Source organism: Pteropus medius, unplaced genomic scaffold, assembly GCF_902729225.1.
Source record: "Pteropus medius unplaced genomic scaffold, Ma_sr-lr_union100, whole genome shotgun sequence".
Taxonomy (NCBI): Eukaryota; Metazoa; Chordata; class Mammalia; order Chiroptera; family Pteropodidae; genus Pteropus; species Pteropus medius.
In genome coordinates this window covers 6,984,578-7,001,632 of record NW_024347788.1, presented here as the reverse complement: position 1 = coordinate 7,001,632, position 17,055 = coordinate 6,984,578, and the positions used below count along the sequence as shown (strand labels likewise).

The following is a 17,055-nucleotide window of genomic DNA, read 5'->3' as shown; positions in this document are numbered from 1 at the left end:
AGAAGCTGTGGTACATATATACAATGGAATATTACTCAGCCATAAGAAGAGATGAAATACTGCCATTTGCGACAACATGGATGGACCTTGAGATAATCATGCTAAGCAAAATAAGCCAAATAGAAAAAGTTGAAAACCACATGATATCACTTATATGTGGGATATAAACCTAAAAGCAAAAACCAAACAGAACAAACAAACAGAGACTCATGGACATGGACAATAGACTAGTGGTTACCAGAGGGGAGCGGGGAGGTAGACGGGGTAAAAGGGGTCAAATATGTGGTGACAGAAAGAAATCTAAGGGCGGTGAATACACAATGCAATATATATATGCTTTACTGCTAAACTGTACACCTGAAACTTACTGGATTTAGTTAATGTCTCCATAATAAAAAGTAAATAAATAAACAAACTTACGCAATGCTATATGTCAATTACATCTTAATAAAGCTGGAAAAAATAAGTTGTTAGGATTAAGAAAAAATAAAAATAAGATAAATTTGTGTCCTATAAGAACACGAAAATTAGAATTTTTAAATAACTTGATCTGATTATCAAATTAGTGCCTGGTTATCTTCGAAGTTTTAAGTAGAAAGTCATAGAAGAAAATGATGAACTTTCCTGTTTTTATGCCTCTCTCCACCCTCCACGAAAGGCAGGTGGGGGTTGGGGGTGGGCGTTAGCTTTTACCCGCAAAGCCTACCCTGCGGGAGACCTTGCACCTGGACCCCCCGGCTCCACTGAAGCCGCCCGAACATTAGCATCAAGGCCAATGCGACTAGACTATCCTAGTACACGGATCTCATAAGAGCACCATCATTTTCAAGTCTTCCAGCTGTCTCAAGTTTCCCTCCTATGTAAGTCCTAGATTTGGGGTAAAACTGGTCTTTCCCTTAATCGAAGGGAAGAACCTTTGGCACGTAAAACGGTGCTAAAATACGAGGAGAACAGAGATAGAAGAGAAACCCAACTTCCATCAAAACCACAGTCCTCAAGTCAAAATTTCCCATTAACCACAGGTGACCGTTTCTGCCTAGAGCGCCAAACACGCTTCGAAGTTCAGGTTCACTTTAAGTTCACCATCCTATTTTCTAGTACAATTTGGCGACAACCAAAGATCTTGATAGAAGTCGAGGCACGTTATTCCCACTGGAATATTATTTGAACGGAAATATGTTGAAATAGAGGGGGGGATAAAGGAAACTTACAAAACGCAGACAGACTCCAGTTCAAATTTTATTTGCATACAAAAATATATTATAATGGGAAAAGCATATCACTGTTTCCAACTATATATAATTAATTACAAATATTTTTATAAAAGCACTTTAAATTACAGGAAAGCTGGATTGGAAGTGAAAATACCATATTAGCACAGGTGGTCTGTTCTAATGTGCTGCAAGCAGGTGAACGAAGTCAGTTTCACTGTCGAAATTGCCCAGAGATGAGCCCGTGCTGGCTTGAGGACGAGTCTGAGAACAGCCTGCTGGTAGGTGAGGGCTCATCTCTGTCCCCTGGGGCAGCAGATTCTGTAGCTGATTTTACCAGGTCCTCGAGCTTGCTGCAGCTTCTCTTTTAGGATGAAAGGACCCAGAACCTTTTTCTTTTTTACATACCTGTAAATAGGATAGATAAGGTTATCCACTCGCAAAAGTTTACAATCCTTGTGCTTAGCCGGATCACACCGTCTCAGACAGGCATCAAAGCAACAAAGTTCATGGCAGGTCACCCACATAACGCACGTCTGATTAACTGGAGTGACAGGGCAACCAGCTGCACTTTACATGAAGTAGACAGGCTTGTTATATGGGTCTAATAGCAATTGTGTGGTGATTGCAACAATCTGTCAAAGCAGGCTTTGGTCTTCTGATGTGGGCTGGAGCGGCAGGTAAGAAAGTGGGCAATCAGACCCTCAGGGAGAGCACACACGAGGACTCCCCCTAACACTGAAGTTTGTCTGAAACAGTGATAATAACAGTTGCTTTTTCTTCTTTTTTTTTAATCACCGGCTTTGGATCCAATTTTTCAGATTTTACCCAGCTATTTAGCAGAGTACAGCATAAAATATTATGGAACATCAACTAAATCAACTCTGTCACTCAAAATATAAGGGGTCAGGGCCAAGTTCTCCACGCCCGCTCTGTGACTGAACCAGGCCCCCCAAGAGCAGGGCTGCTGAAACTGTTACCTCGGAAGCTCTAGCCAGTCCTTCTGACCCCTGCAACCCTGTCCTTGTGAAACAGAGAGTGTAGACTGAGTGTCAGGGTCCCTTCTGCCAGACCTCCACCCCCAATGCAATTACGATGAGATTATCTCCAGCTCCTAACACGTCCGGTCACACAAAACCAGGTGTCATTAGTGTGATAGCCAAATGGGAGAGAAGGTCTCGCTTATGTAATCTAGGTCTTTCCGTACCTGGCGTGGGTCTTTGGTAGCAAGGTGTCCCCAAGACAATTTTCTCTTTGGGGACCCAACCCTAGAGAAGTGGGACCTCACCAAGCCCCTCGGATCCAACCTGGGAAAACGTCCCCGGCCCATGGGATGGAACCCTCCGGCGTGTCAGCTTTAAGCTCGTGTGGTCCCCCAGCCCACTTCTCCGAAAGGCCTGGCAGGACATCGGGGTGGCCCAGCTCCGGCCTCGCTCTGAACAACTGTGCCCGCTTCCTCTCCACTTCTCAGACAAAACGCCGTTCGTTGTTTGCTAGCGGTCTGCTCCCCGATTTGGGAAGGCACACGGTCTACTTTAAAGCAAGCTTATCCTCGGAATTTCCTTCTGAGCCACTAGGGTCCTGCTCGGGAACCTAAAGAGACATTAGGATGTAATTTCCTGCCCCCGGACAAGTTGGTAAACATTACAGCACTTTATCAGAGGTGTCGGTTAGTTTTCTGTTTGCTTTTTTTTTTGATACCAGGCATGTACTCACTTGCTAAGGTTCTGTCCAGATCAGCAATAAAATCCTCAAGCTCTTTCGTGTCTCCTAGTTTGGCTGAAAAAAAAGAAACAAGAGTCGGAGTTCAATCTCCCCATGTCAAAGACAGCTGACTACTCCCACGTTTTTCCAGAATTTGTGACCGCTTTGCATCTCTCTGTCTCAGAGACGTTAGTGAAAAGGATCTTGTGGCAACCCTAAGCGTCTGCTCTGACGTTTACTTACGGTCGACTCCAACACTGATTCTGAAGATCGGCCTAGGTGTTTCTTTCTTGTTTTTCCAGTTTGTCATTTGCCCCCACCACTCACCCCACCCCCACCCTCCTACACCCCCACCCCAACAACCTAAATCTCCCTTCGGAGCCTTACAGGTTTGGGGAGGAGGGAGCGGGGTGTGAGGGACAAGGCAGTAAGATTAACAGTTTCGGTTTTCTGACTGCAGGATTTGAGGTGTGGCCCCGCGGCCCTGCGCGTGGACACCCAGCTCCTGTCATTCCTGCCTCACTTCTCCCTGACCTTTTCTTGTTAGTGCTTTCACCTCAGCACGATCCTTCGGCCCTCAGAGTCCCCCGGTATGAAATGAACAGGAGCCACTGGTCCTTGTCAAAGTGGTGCAGGGGAGGTGACCTGAGGCTCCTCTCAGCCCCTCTAAGCGACATCACGAGGTAACTAACGTGTCCTTATCCTGATTTTGTTCCCTCTGCATCCTGGGTATATCTTACTTTTTTTCTGTAGAACTCATCATTTGTGCCTTCTCTGAAAGGCACTACTGGATATTTGTATTAATGAACCCCTGCTGGCTACAAATGGCTCATTGTTCTTAGCGTTTAAAGTCAACTTGCCAGCTAGAGCCTCTTCCCTTTAATGCCTACCTCTGAGGATCAGGTAGCAGATCTGGGCATGTTTTAAGCCTCTTTCTGGACTGCTCTGTCTCTCTGAATCCAACGGGCCCGTTACAGAGGGACAATGGCAGAGTCCCCAGTGGCTGCTTACATTGCTATGTTGGGAGGAGAATTTTAAAAGGTCTCTTTTGAAAGAGAGGGAAATTCAGTCTTAGTGCCAGAGAGAGAAAAGTGAATGACTCTTCATATTTCTTTTTTAACTATGTTCCATTTTTACAGTCTGCAACTATTTTCAGCAAGTATGTTTCTTAAGGGGGAAAAAAAAACCTTTTGTTTTCAAAAGGGCACTTGTTTACAATAATAAGAACATTCAGCTCTCTAGCTGGAGACACTTTCTAGTTCCAAAAAATGAGAAACTGCTTACGCATCTTTAAAAACATTTTAGGTCGATTAATATCATAGTAGGGATGGGCTGGGGCTGCTATTTCGAATCACGTTCGATCGCTGCTTGTCTCATAATGACGACCCCATTTAATCGCTAAATCGGTAATCTGCAAGCATTGGTTAAAGAGTTAACGCGTTAAAAAGAATCCAGCTTTCTGCAAAGCCTAACTGCTGAGTTTTACATTCTAGAACCAGCCGGTCTTGGAGAGAGCCCTGTCATCTGGCACGGTGCCGACCACCGTGCCAGAGGAGAGAAAGCAGAGCCCCAGAGCCCACGAGCTTTCTTTGTCCCTGTGAATTTAGTTTCCTGTCCCCCGCCCCAATTTTCTGATGTCATCCTCACTCTGATCGAAATCCTGAGAAATCCCACTTCACACGGGACTGTGCTAAGACATTGGTCTTACCTGTCTGCTCTGCACGTTTGGGAAAGATTGCCGAGGGCCGATGGGGAAATAGAGCAGAGGCCAGGAAGGAGGGACTAAGGCAGCAACAAAGCTCCGCCCCGACTGACGGACTCACCTTTCCGCGGAGCGACAGGCCCGGTGGGCAGAGCCGAGGGGGCAGCTGTTGGAGAATTCAGTTTTTCATCACTGAAGCTGAAGCTCTCCCTGGACAGCGAGTCCGCACCTTTCAGCAAAGAAAACGTGAACTCGTGAGGAATGGTTTTCAGTCTACAGTCTGTTGATAACCAACAGTTGGTCTCCGAAAGGAGCAAAAGGTATAAATCTATAAAGTTTAAAAAAAAAAAAAAAAAAAAGTTGATATCCAGATTTTATATTTACGCCCCAAAATGATTTAGGCAGGAGAGTGTGCCCGTGAGTGTGTGTGAGTGTGTGTCTCCGGTCGGGCACACACACCAAAGGCCCTTGCTCCCTGAAAAAGGCGGGTGTGACGGGGTCACCACCAGCAGACCCTCCTCCTCTGCAGCACCCAGGAGCCCACCGCCCAGGGCTGACCAACGGCCAAGCCAGCGCTTGGCTGATGGGGTGGGGGTGGCTTGGGAGCTTAGACGAGAAATCCTCTTGCCTAAGAAATGTCTTTTTTGCCCTCTGAACCCCCTACCAGACAAACACAGGTGAGATCTTATGACTTAATAACCCTCCCTGCCTGTTCAAGCATCTTCGTCAGTTTTCCTGAGAGCTTGCACTCGGAGCATGAGCTAGAGGGTCAGAGATGAAGGTTTCTTCTCCTGGGGCTTGTCTATTTCAGACAGTCCAAGTGATTTCATGGCTCTCTCTATTGTCATACCCTCACAGAGCACACCAACAGCAAGGCAAGGTACCAGAGGCAGGACTGCATGGGAGCTTGAGGGAAGCAGCTCAGCTACCAAGTATTTGGGTACTCTCGAGCAAGACAGTATCTCTGGGCCTCAGCTCGCCCATCAATAAAATGGAAGGTGGTCTAAATAAGCTTAAAGTCACCTCCAGCTCTGAAGTACTGAGATTCTGTTTCTCTAAGTCTTGTCAAGAGGCGGGCCGGGGTGGTGGTGGGCGGGGCACAACCAACCCCCAGCCGCCCCAGCCATGTGCCTGTGTCACGGAAAGGACCTGCTGGCTGAGCCGCACCAACTCAGAGGGCTCCGAGGCAGAGCAGGCAACGGAAGCAGGATGTGGCCGCTGAGGTCACAAGGGAACAGTCTTCCTGGTTAAAACAAAACACAAAGCCAGCCACAGTTGTCACAGAGATGAGCTCGGGAAAGGCTTGTCAGGTGAGAGAGGGCAGCTGAATCAGGGTGGCCTGGCCAGGCCCCCTCCTGCTGGAGAATCGCTCCCTGAATCCAATTATCTCCAGCTCAGGAAGAGGCAAAAACATCCTTCTCTGGTCCCCTTAACTCAAACTGAACAGGAAGGACTAAGTTACAAAAAATATGCCCAGAATCAAAAGGGATTTCAGAATCAAAAGAGGGTTTTGGTCCCAAGAAAATTTATCTTCATCCCGAAAAGGTGTTACAAGCCCTCAGGCACCTCACCTGGCTCCTTTTCTTCCCACCCTCCTCTGCCAGGTGGCCCCAGAGCCATCTCGTCTTCGTGGCCTACCTGTCCACCCAACCTGTCCACTTTTCCAAACACACCCAACTCTCACAATGTTTTCTTCCTTCGAAGGTCCAGCCAAGGTCACCTAAAAGGACCACGTCATTTTTCAGGACTTTGACGCTGAACACCTACTGATCCAAAACGCTGAACCTCTCACGTTCCTCCCCAAATACGCTCCTCGGAATACTGGTCCTTTGAAAAGAAGCAGTGTGCAATCAACTAAATCTGGAAAACACTGAGCACCTCTACTGTGTGTTCCTGCTTTAACGTCCCTGAGAAGTTTGTGATGAAGAAACCACTTTAGCCCTACAGCCCAAGTTACATGACCATGGGACACTTTTTCTGTGGCACCCCTGTAAATATTTCTCAGGACGCTTGTATTCAATGGAACGTGACTTGGGACATTCCCTCTGCTTGCCTTGTCCGCTGAGCCCACCTCTAGAGCCATCTGGGTCTTCTCAAGGGAAAGCCTTTTCCCCCAGACAGCAGAGCATTACCATTTGTCACCACGCAACAGGCAGGAGGATTGCCACCAATTTGTGGGGGAAAGATGAGGTAAGACTTAGAGGCAGGAAAACCACAGAGCACCCCGGGAGCCAGGCCTCGTGCCCAGATTCCTGAGCTAGAAGGAAGGAGAACAAGGCCTTTGGCACATTATTTCTGGCTCTGAAGGACACCCAAGAGCATCAGCCCTGTATCTGGCCCAGAGATTCGTTGGCCCAGGTCTCAGTGGGCACACCTCTGGTCTCTATCTCCCAGGACAAGTGGCCTTGAGAGCCAGTTTCTCCACGCCTACTGCACCCCGCCCTGCAGCACAGGCCCTCGCCCTGACTTGGCCTTCATCTCTACCCTACGCCAACTCTCTCGCGATGGTGCGTCCATGCACACTCATTGTTGGGAGGGGGACATGCACACATGCACACACACACACACACACACATGACACACACACACACACACACTCGCTCACATTCCGGCTCCTTGCGACACCTTGACACCTCTTTCTGTGAGTTTCTGTGTACAGTCTGGGCCGGACTTGACTCCAGGCTCCAAAACATTGAACCATCAAAAGGAAATGAACCCCGAGCATCCTCAAACCGAATCTGCTCACAGTTTGGTCCCACCCCGTGGTTATATTCTGCACATATCATTCATGGAAAAGATGACAAGGACAACCTCAAGAGCCCCAGAGGTACTCTGGGCCCAGCGGAAGCTGCCACCATAAAGATGTGTGGGATAAGGGGCCATGTGAAAGCTGTGTGACCCTGTGCAAGTCACTTCACCTCTGAGCCTTAGGAGAATAACAACTTAGGCACTCCGTGTCTGACACCTATGAATTTCATAATTTTATTCTAAAGTTCCTGGCAGAATGGAGGATGGAGTGCCCAGGAGGGCAAGGGTCACCACAGAGAGTAAGAATCAAAGTTCTGGGCCCAGCCTTCCTCCTCTTCAGATAGTAGCTGAATTTCTTAAGAGAAGTATCCACAGAGGCACCTAGAACAAACCTTTTAAGAACAAGCCACTGACAAAGAGGCACCCCAAGCCCCAGACCTCTCCTTGCCCTTTATCAAATAAAATTTCATTCCACAGACTTTGTTCAAGCAGCGCAGTGACCAGGATCTCACGAGAGACGTGGTGAATTAAAAGGTAAGCAAAGCGAAGCCTGACTTCCTGTTCTTTTCACTCCCCTGGAACTCTATTCCTTGCAAAATAACAGCCAGTTAGTCTGAGAAAATGACAGCAATGTGTCCCTGGCTGATAGCATATTAATGTATTACCGCCCCGCCCCAATATCAGGTGCTGTTATTATTAATAGGGGCTCGAGAGACACATAACAGTGACCTCGGGAGTCTTGGCAGGTGGTAGGAGTAGATATTTTAAGGCCTCATGTGTACTTCAATCAGCTCTGAAGCCCATCTCACGAGCAACTCGAAGCCCCATTGGAAACGTCTTGGCAAGTCGACTTAGAGCTCTGAAGCCAAGAACCTCAAATTCGGGGACCGGGATCTCTAAGACACCATCAGAGGCAACGTAAGCCTCTGATTAAATACACAGACATCCAACTTGAGAGCACCAACAGAGCTTGGGAAACTCAGCTGCAAAACAGAGAGGCCTGGTTAAAAGGCAGACGTGCCTTTTTAGTTTGGGGGCGGGGAGGGCGCCAATTGAGGGTTAGCAGCGACATGCTAGTCCAGAGGGAAGTACAACCACAGGCAGAGAACCTTGCCCAGAGCGCCTGCAAATATAGAACAATCCCACACGTTGAAGCAGGCAAACTATAGTAATTAACTGAGAAAGAGAAGCTTGGACCTGGTTCCCCTTTGCCGGGGGAAGGCGGGAGGGGCGCATCTCCTTCTCAACACCTAACTTCCCACAGCCTTGTCGAAAGCAGGATGGGATAAGAAAGAGGCCCTTCCTCAGTTTCACCGCTGTCCTACCAGCTTCCCTCTAAAACCACCGGGCCCCTCTAGACACCTCTCCACGTGGCCAGACTGAGACCTGTCAGCCACCTGGAATTTCTACCACAGCATCCCGGCAACCTGGGGGTGCCTAAGTCCTCATACTCTGAAGCTCGAACGAGGTCAGGTTCTGGTCTCAGGGGCTCCCGTGCCAGATCAGCCGATATGCTACCTGTCATGCTGGCACTCAGGGTCCATAAGGTCCCCTGTCCCAGGGCCAAGCGGGAATAGCCCAGGCAAAGATTTACAGACATTCTAGGTCTTGCCCATGCTAAAGAAGCTAGTTCCTCATCCCTCAAAATAGCCCTACGATATCTAAGCCCTGGCAAACACAGTAGACTTCAGATCTTACACACATTAGAGAAGTCATCATGTGCATTTACAGTTTGGGAAATACTGAGAGACAACAATATATTTTTAAAAATAAGTTCGAACCAAAGATGCTTGTTTACCAGTCCAGAAGCACTTCTGAGGATCAAGTTGGAAGCACACTGCCCTTTTACTGCTGCAGTTAAAGCCACCCCCTCTCCGTGCCTGCGATCACCTGTCAGAACCCCAGTAGCGGAAGGGAACAAGCCTTTGACCACCGCACTTGGATGAGAAGTCATCTTGCCATCGTTACTCTGGTCCCCTTCATGGCTCAGGAGGACTCACTGAAAGTGGGGACAGGAAGGAGTATTTCCTTATGAAATATCTGTTCGTCTCTCCTACCCAGGTAACTTGTATCTTTGGGCGGAAGAAGAAATGTCTATTTTTCTCCTTTAGATGCAAGTAACCTATGTTTCTTTTTTTTTTTAGTGAGAAAGGGAAGGGTTCTTCAAAACAGGAATGCAGTGGGTACATCTTCAGAGCAATACAGCTATAAAAGTTAAGTGAAAACCAAGGGAACCTTGGTTTAGAATTTTGTGTTTCATTTTCATGCAAGATGCTGGCTCAAATGTATCTGATCTGTGTGATATAGCGTGGTATATGTATTTCGATGGTCCCTCAAAAACATTAAACAGAGTGAATATTTTCTTCCAATCATGAGCTTAAGGCTGTTTCTAACTGCACTTAAATAGCATCCTTTCAATTTTACAGCTAGAGAAGCTGAGGCCCACTCATGGCCCAAGGCCCTGGCAGAGCTCAGCCCAGGCTCCCCCTACCTGCCCAGATGACCACTGTCTTGAAGAGACTCCTTCAAACAACCACCATTGATCTGGGTCCAATGGGGACCTGGTTCCCATTCCAGCCAACCGTCCCTGGTGACGTAGCAAGGGTTTAAAGAGAGCCCACGTGGTTCTGCTCATCTATCAGGAAAATGGAGACAATGGTGCCTACCTTATAGGACTGTGGCAGGGACCGTGTGAGGGAACACATTTAAAGCACAGCAAAGAGATCACTCACAGTAAGAGCAAATAAATAATCATGGTAATCGCAGCATGGGCTTGGCAAAAGTGACCTGCTCTTATTTTCATTATCCTGGTGTGTCTCCCTTTTAGTGGACTAAATTCAGTAGGATCGACCTTTCGCAAACATTCTCTTCCACAGAGAAGCATTAAACAGACAGATGAGTATAACAAATGTTTGTGTTCAATCCTTGGCAGCAATTAAGATACACATATTATGCTTCCTTAAGAAATTACTATTTAGCTACACATTGCTTCTGCCAAGACTATTTCTAATCAGTCTGCAGAGGACAAACTACTCGTTTATAGAAAAGGCTAATGTCGTCGGAGCCTTCTTTACACCCCTGCATGACTTCTCTAACCACCAAACTCAAGGTTAAACAGTTGACAACAAAAGCAGAAAGCAAAGCACACACACACATCTCCTAAGAAAAACTCCAGACTATTTTCCAAGTATCTCCCCAGAACCATTAAGAATGTGTCTCGCGTGTCTTTGCTGTGAGCCCCCTGAGAACAGCCCCCAGATCTGAAACGCTGTCCAGAGGGAGGTGCAGTCACCCATGAATGGGCCAGCTGGGACTGGAGTCTAGCCAAATGCGGCTGTGGTTCAGAAAGGAACTGCTCTTTGCAATAGAGCAGCACTGGACAGGCAGTGCCAGCTTTCTTTCCCATGGGGGAGAGAATCTGCCCTTGATGAATCACTTGCTCTATGCCCTAGCAGAAGACAGACTTCAATTTGGCCACAGATATTGAGACAAAAGTTCAAAAATTTTTACACTTCCCTTTGAAATTGAAAATAAGCGGTCTGGCCATTAGCAACAAAATCCAAAAATACAAAACGGAAAATTAACAGCACGGTATTCCATTCCCTTTCACCTTAAAGCTGCAATTAGATCTAACCCTTGGGCAGGGCTGCCCAAAATAGTCAAGCCGGAATTCAGGTTTCTGACTCAGACCCTACACAGGGTGGCAAGTGTCCTTTACCCCTTTTCAGGAAGACGGCCAATGTTTAAGTCTAGGGACTGAATCTTTGCGGTGTGGCAAGGAAGAGCTTCAGATTTCAAAAAAAGACGATCACAGGGAAAAGCCATTGTTTTTACCTCCAGTGTGAAGGGCAGCAAAGGGAGCAACATTCGTGCTTGTAACCCACCTAGGGAGCGAAGCCTCAAGAGTAACCCAGAATTATTTCAAATTCACTTGGGAATATAACAAGCAATCCACGATTTGAAAACCAACAATCATGCAATTCTGAAAAGTCACCAGATTTGCTGTTTGACATCTAAACAGAAAGCCATAATCCTTACAGGGCATTTGAGTTCCTGGGAAAAAAGCTGTCTCTCTTCTGAGATAGTTCAGGAGGGAGAGACCTTGGAAGTCAACATCCCTGTGCCCAATCTGCTCTCTGGCTCCCCGTCCGGCCTGAGTGGGGAGTGGAAGCCAGTCTGCCCCCCGGATGGCCTGCGGGAAGGGAGAGAGACTCCTGCTAAAACACTTGACCGCAGTGCCAGGGTTCTTTAAGAGCCCTCTGCGATGGAGTGGCAAGTCTGGGAGCTCAGGGCCAAACGAAAGTGCAAGAAGTTATTTCAAAAATCCCAAGAACAGCAGCTTATGAAACCGTTCCTGGTTTCACAAATATTTCGGTGTTGTGCCCCCCCCACCATGTTCCCTCCCACCCCCATTCCTGTGGCACTTGCTCCATATCCTCTCAAAAGTCATTGCTGAGAGGGGAGAGGAGGGGAGGGGAGGGGAGGGGAGGGGACTGTGGCTTAGGTCCCAGGAGTCGTCTGGCTGAGCCAGAGCAAGCAGCTTACACGCTCCTGCCACGTGACACCTGCAGGCGGCAGGTGGACCCGCTTATCCCTGGAGCCTTCCCAAGAATATGCCGCCCTAGGGTCTTGCCCCGACAAGCCTACCTCGCTGGAGGCAACTCTCCCAGTGTCCTAGAGGGGGCGATAAGCTTTAGGGTCTTTTTTTTTTTTTGCATTTTATTTTATTATTAGTTTCCAGTATACAGTACGTTGGTTAGAGGTTCATATAGTTCATGAAGCGAGCCCATCCGACTCTACACGCAGCCACTACAGTGCAGCTGACCGCGTCCCCCACGCCTGTGCTCCTCGGAGCGCCGGGTCCTGGGTGTCCCCAGGGCTGCGGTCCCCTCCCCGGGTGCGGCCGCACTTACTCTCGGAGTCGCTGAGGCCGCTGCTGTCGCTGACGCTGGCGCTGCTCCGCCGCTTCATGCGCTCCAGGTGCTCCTCGTAGTGGAAGTGGCGCTGGCGGAAAGGCGACGCGAAGTCGGCCAGCACCGCGTCGAACTCGCTCAGCGCGTCCGTCAGGTCCCCGGGGGCCGCCGAGTCCAAGGCTGGGGCTGGGGACACGGGCCGTGGGCTCAGGCGACGGGTCCCGGAGGGGCTGCCACCACCCCTGAGCACAGCTAACATGGGCCGCGCGCTGGCCAGGTGACAGCCACGTGGTCGCGGCCGGCTGCTTCCCTTTGGGTACCCTAACCCCCGACCCCTCGGAGCGTGGGCTGTTATCGAGCCCACTTCAGACCCAGGACGCGGAGCCTCCGCCCGCCAAGTGTGGGCCGAAGGCGGTGCCGCCAGTCGGCCCAGCGGGAGTGGTCCCCACGCGGCGCCGGGGGCCGGGGCGCTCGCCTGCTCCCCGCCCGCTCCCCGCCCGCTCCCCGGGGTGCACGCCCGCTCCCCACCCGCTCCCCGCCCGCTCCCCGCCCGCTCCCCGGGGCGCGGAGGCTGGGTCCGGGCGCACCGCACAGTCGGCCCGCATCTCCCGCCGCGCGTGCGGGACGCGGAGCCCGTCAGGGAGGGTGGGGGGCGGGCAGGGGTGACGCCGCCTCGCCTTTCTTTCGCACCCCCAGCCTCTAGGGCCAGAGCTTTACGGGGACCCCCACTCACCGGCGGCCGCGGCAGCCGCGGGGCCCCCCTGCGCGGCGGGCGGCTTCATGGGCGGGCTCGGCGCCGCGCGCGTGGCAGAGGGTCCTGCGCGGTGCTGGCCGAGGACCGTGCTGGCCGGGGGACCGCGCTAGCCCAGGTGGCCGCACTGGCCCGGGTGGCCGCACTGGCCCGGGTGACCGCGCGGGCGCTCGCGCCGAGGCCGGGGTGCTCCGGCTCCGCCTGTCGCCGTCTCCCAGTGGCGCTCCGGCCGCGCGGCGTCCAGCACGGTCGGCGCCCGCTCTTTCCCGGCTGTCGCCGCCGCGGCCCCACCGCCTTATAGCTGCGGGCGGAGGCGGGACGGGGCGGGGCCGCGGCGGGTGGGCCCCAGCAGCCGAGCAGGGGACGCCCCTGTCCCCCAGGCACCGCCCTCGCCACGCGCCCGAACCGCAGTGACGAGAAGTGGCGGGAGCCCAGGCTACAGCCCCAAATATTTACCCGCCGCTTTCCCCGCGCGCCCTGACAACGCGACCCGCGACAGCGTCTTGGGCGTCACTGGAGCCCAGAGGAGTTTACGGTCGGGCCCGAGCTCCGCTGCTGCCCGCGTGGGCCCCTAACCCACTGGAGCCCCAGTTTCCTCATCTGCGAAATGGAAAAGCTGAGCAGCCCGGGTTTGCTGCGAAGAATAAAGCAGCCAGAAGCCGTGGGAGCTCCGCAGAGTCTCCTGCGCGTCCCCACCCCACTTCCCCCAGGGACTTAAGGGTTGTGGGCGGGTGGAGGGCGAGAGGGGCCCAAGTCGGTGGAGCCCACGTGTTTGCGAACCTCAGTCGCTCCCATCCCGGAGCCTGAGCCTGACGACGGTCCTGGGCGGTCAGTCCAGTCCCCACTTGAGTTCTGAGCAGCTTGTTAGGGAAAGAAACGTCCGCGCAGCTGCAGAGCCTACCTGGCGCCTGTCCTGTCCACACTAGTGAACCACCCCGCCCAGCCGCCTGACAGGGGACCAGCCGTGGCGGTGATCGACTCCCCTCGTGCTGCCCAAAGCTGTACCCTCTCACCACAGGTGGCTATGTTAGCATCCCCCCCCCCAGAAGGGTGTGGTCTCCATGCCTTTTTCCAGTCACTAGCACCCCATAATAACACCTATGGTCACGCCTGTTCGGAATTTTGTCACCAAGAATTGGCTTGGCCCTTTCGAAACCTCTTTAAACAAAACCATGCTGTATGTATTCTGTTCTATCTGGCTTATTTTGCTTAACATAACGTCCATGAGATTCATCCATGTCGTTGTAGTGTTAATCCATCTCCCTGCCAGGGGACCGTTGTTATTTTGTTGTTGTTCCTGTAAATAATGAGGCAATGAGTATTCTTACACCTGCAACCTTGTGTGCGTGATGCAGAGTCTCTAAGATATATATCGAGAAGTGGAATAACCAAATTGGTTTGATTATCTCTAGTCGTTGGCAAAGGTAAAGAAAGCTACTGTGAATATCTCTGTGCATTTCTGATACACATAAATGCTCACTTCTCTTGGGTTTATACCTGGGAGAGAATTTCGGATCACAGGCCAGGCCTATGCTTAGCTTTCAAAGGTACGAGTTTCCAAAGTGCCTGAATGAATCCACGCTCCCCGCAATGTATAAGAATTCCAGGTGCTCCATATCCGGGTCAACGTATGATATCATTAGACTTGTTCAATTTAGCCATTCTGGCTTTCATTTACATTTCCCTAATAAGTCATTCAACTGACCACCTTTTCATATGCTTCAAATATTTCTTAATAAGAGAAATAGAACAATACAAAGTTGAAATCCCCTTTTTCATCCTTCCCAGTCCTATCTCCCTCCCTCCTCAGAGACAAACAAACATTACCATAAATTTGGTAAGTACCCTCCTAGTCCATGTCATTTTTTTACCTAAATAATATTTCTATGTTTACATAAAAATGTATAATTGCTTTATGTGTTTTTAATTCACATAATTATTTTCATGCTGCAACATGCTTTGTTTTCACATTTGTCGATACACACAAATCCAGTTTATTCATTTTATGTGCGAAATAGCATTCCATTGAATAGCAACAATTTATTTGCCCACTCTTCAGGTGACGGACAGTTGGGACATTTCTCTGTCGCAAGCAATGCTGCAGTTAACACTCTCTTACCTAGCTCTTCGCACACACACATGGTTCCACTTCTGCGTTCATCTTGATTCCTTCGCTAGGACCAGACAGAAGGCAAAGGTTAAACCCTTAGTCCCTGGAGCCTTCTGGCTGGCTTCCATTTCCTATTCAAGGGCCTCCTATGGTCCCTGGCCACCTGAGCATTGCGACAAAGAGAAGTGACCTCAGCGTTCAGGAGTAACTTTGTCCCTCCTAAGAAGGAGTGGGGAGCTGCGTCTTTCTCCAACCTGAACCTAAATTAACTATAACATCCTTACACTGGGATTTATACACATTTCAGTTTCCAAAAGGTCATTCGGTTACACGGTCTCCTTCCAGAAAAAGACTTGAGGTAGCTTATTATTTTGAAACAGGACGATCACAGCGTCTTACATTTTAAAAGACTGGTTCCTTATCTTAATTGGCATTTCTTTCCCCTGTACGCTGTTGAGTGTACAGTCTCTCCTTAAAACCTTCCCGAATGTCCATTGAACCACCTCCCACTTCTCAGGACCCTGTGGAATTGTCACCTGTATAATTAAACTCAGAGGTCCCCTACAGCTCTCACCTTCACTTTTCTTCTGTACACTCTTGCCATGCCATCTCATCCCCTCTCGAGATTGTAACTAACATTTCTAAACTTTCAAATATTTATTTCCAGACCTTCCCCCGCTTCCGCCTCAAGTCTTTTAGCCAATCACCTGTAAAACCCCTAACCTTCCTCTAAAGACACCCTGTGGAAGAAATTTCTAGTTGTTTCCTATATCAGATCTCCCCCTTTCTAGTTAGTAATAAATACGTAGGTGCATGGATTCCTGGAAGAAATATTATATTTCCCAGCCTCCCTTGCAGTTGGAGTGGTCATGTGACGGTAGGTTTCCAGCAAAGGAAGCCTATACAAACTTCTGGAATGTATCATTAAAGGAAGGGAGCAGGCACCTTCACCCTTGTTTCTTTCTGATGGGTGGAAGGCAGACATGAAGCTAGATTCCACACCATGAGGTGGAAGCCGTGTATTAAGGATGGCAGCCAAAATGGATGGATCCTGGATCCCTGAGTCACAGGGATCATGCCAACCAAGCCTGACATAACACCAACATGAGAGAAAAATAAAATAAAATGTCCATCCTGTGTAACCTCTATGTGGGGAGTTTCTGACCTTCACAATCGAGCCTAATCCTAATACCTCAAACCTCACGTGGATCTCCCCAGGAACCCTTCAACCTGAAAGTCCTTTCCTTACTGCTTATACAAGTTTCAGTCGTGACTGAATTAGTTTTCTAGAGCTGCCATGGCAAGGTACCACAAACTAGGTAGTTAAAACCACAGAAATGTGTCCCCTCACAGTTCCGGAGGCTAGAAGCCCAAAATGAAAGTGTTCCCAGGGCTGGTTCTTTCTGAAGGCTGTGAGGGAGAATCTGTTCTATGCCTCTCCCCTTGCTTCTGGTGGTTTGCTGGCAATATCTGGCATTCAGACCTCTGTAATAATATGGCAAAAGGGCCTTCATGTGGTGAAGGTTAACTGACCTTGAGATGGGGAAATAATTGGTTATCTCGGTTTACAGATGCCTCACCCTGATCTCTGCCTTCAGCTTTGCGTGGCCTTTTTCTCTATGTCTTTGTCTATGTCTCTTCTCATCCTCTTTTAAGGACACCAGTCATGTGAGATTAGGATCCACCCTATACAATACGATCTCATCTTAATTCGATTACATCTACAAAGAACTTATTTGCAAATAAGGTCACGTTCACAGGTACGAGGGGTTAGGACTTCTACATAATTTGGGGAGATCATAATTCAACCTACTACAGTGACTTAAACCCAAAATTGACCTACAGTAGGCAAAATCATCTTAAAGGAGAATAAAGTTACACTACCTAATTTCAAGACTTCCTATAAAAGTACAGTT

At 49.6% G+C, this 17,055-nt stretch overlaps 1 protein-coding gene across 2 annotated transcripts; it reads right to left on the bottom strand.

Moving 5' to 3' along the window:
- Positions 1-1,226: 1,226 nt before the first annotated feature.
- On the bottom strand, positions 1,227-13,297 carry RGCC (regulator of cell cycle). Of its 2 annotated transcripts, XM_039877197.1 has the most exons (5): positions 13,012-13,297; positions 12,279-12,464; positions 4,739-4,846; positions 2,928-2,990; positions 1,227-1,619 (listed from the first exon to the last, which is right to left on the bottom strand). In XM_039877197.1, the coding sequence occupies exons 1-5, from the start codon at positions 13,058-13,060 to the stop codon at positions 1,612-1,614; spliced, it is 414 nt and encodes a 137-aa protein (XP_039733131.1). In that variant the 5' UTR covers positions 13,061-13,297; the 3' UTR covers positions 1,227-1,611. The 2 variants fall into 2 exon arrangements, with proteins under 2 accessions (XP_039733131.1, XP_039733130.1); XM_039877196.1 differs by lacking the exon at positions 13,012-13,297 and having other exon boundaries at positions 12,279-12,737.
- Between the last annotated feature and the right edge of the window lie 3,758 nt (positions 13,298-17,055).

Bases quoted from the DNA above. Each gene is read 5' to 3' on its own strand.
- RGCC (XM_039877196.1), bottom strand. From the start codon at position 12,537: ATGTTAGCTGTGCTCAGGGGTGGTGGCAGCCCCTCCGGGACCCGTCGC. The intron at 4,847-12,278 runs GTAAGTGCGGCC...CTTTGCTGAAAG, and splicing joins CGGCCTCAGCGACTCCGAGA to GTGCGGACTCGCTGTCCAGG. The intron at 2,991-4,738 runs GTGAGTCCGTCA...CTTTTTTTTCAG, and splicing joins GCCTGTCGCTCCGCGGAAAG to CCAAACTAGGAGACACGAAA.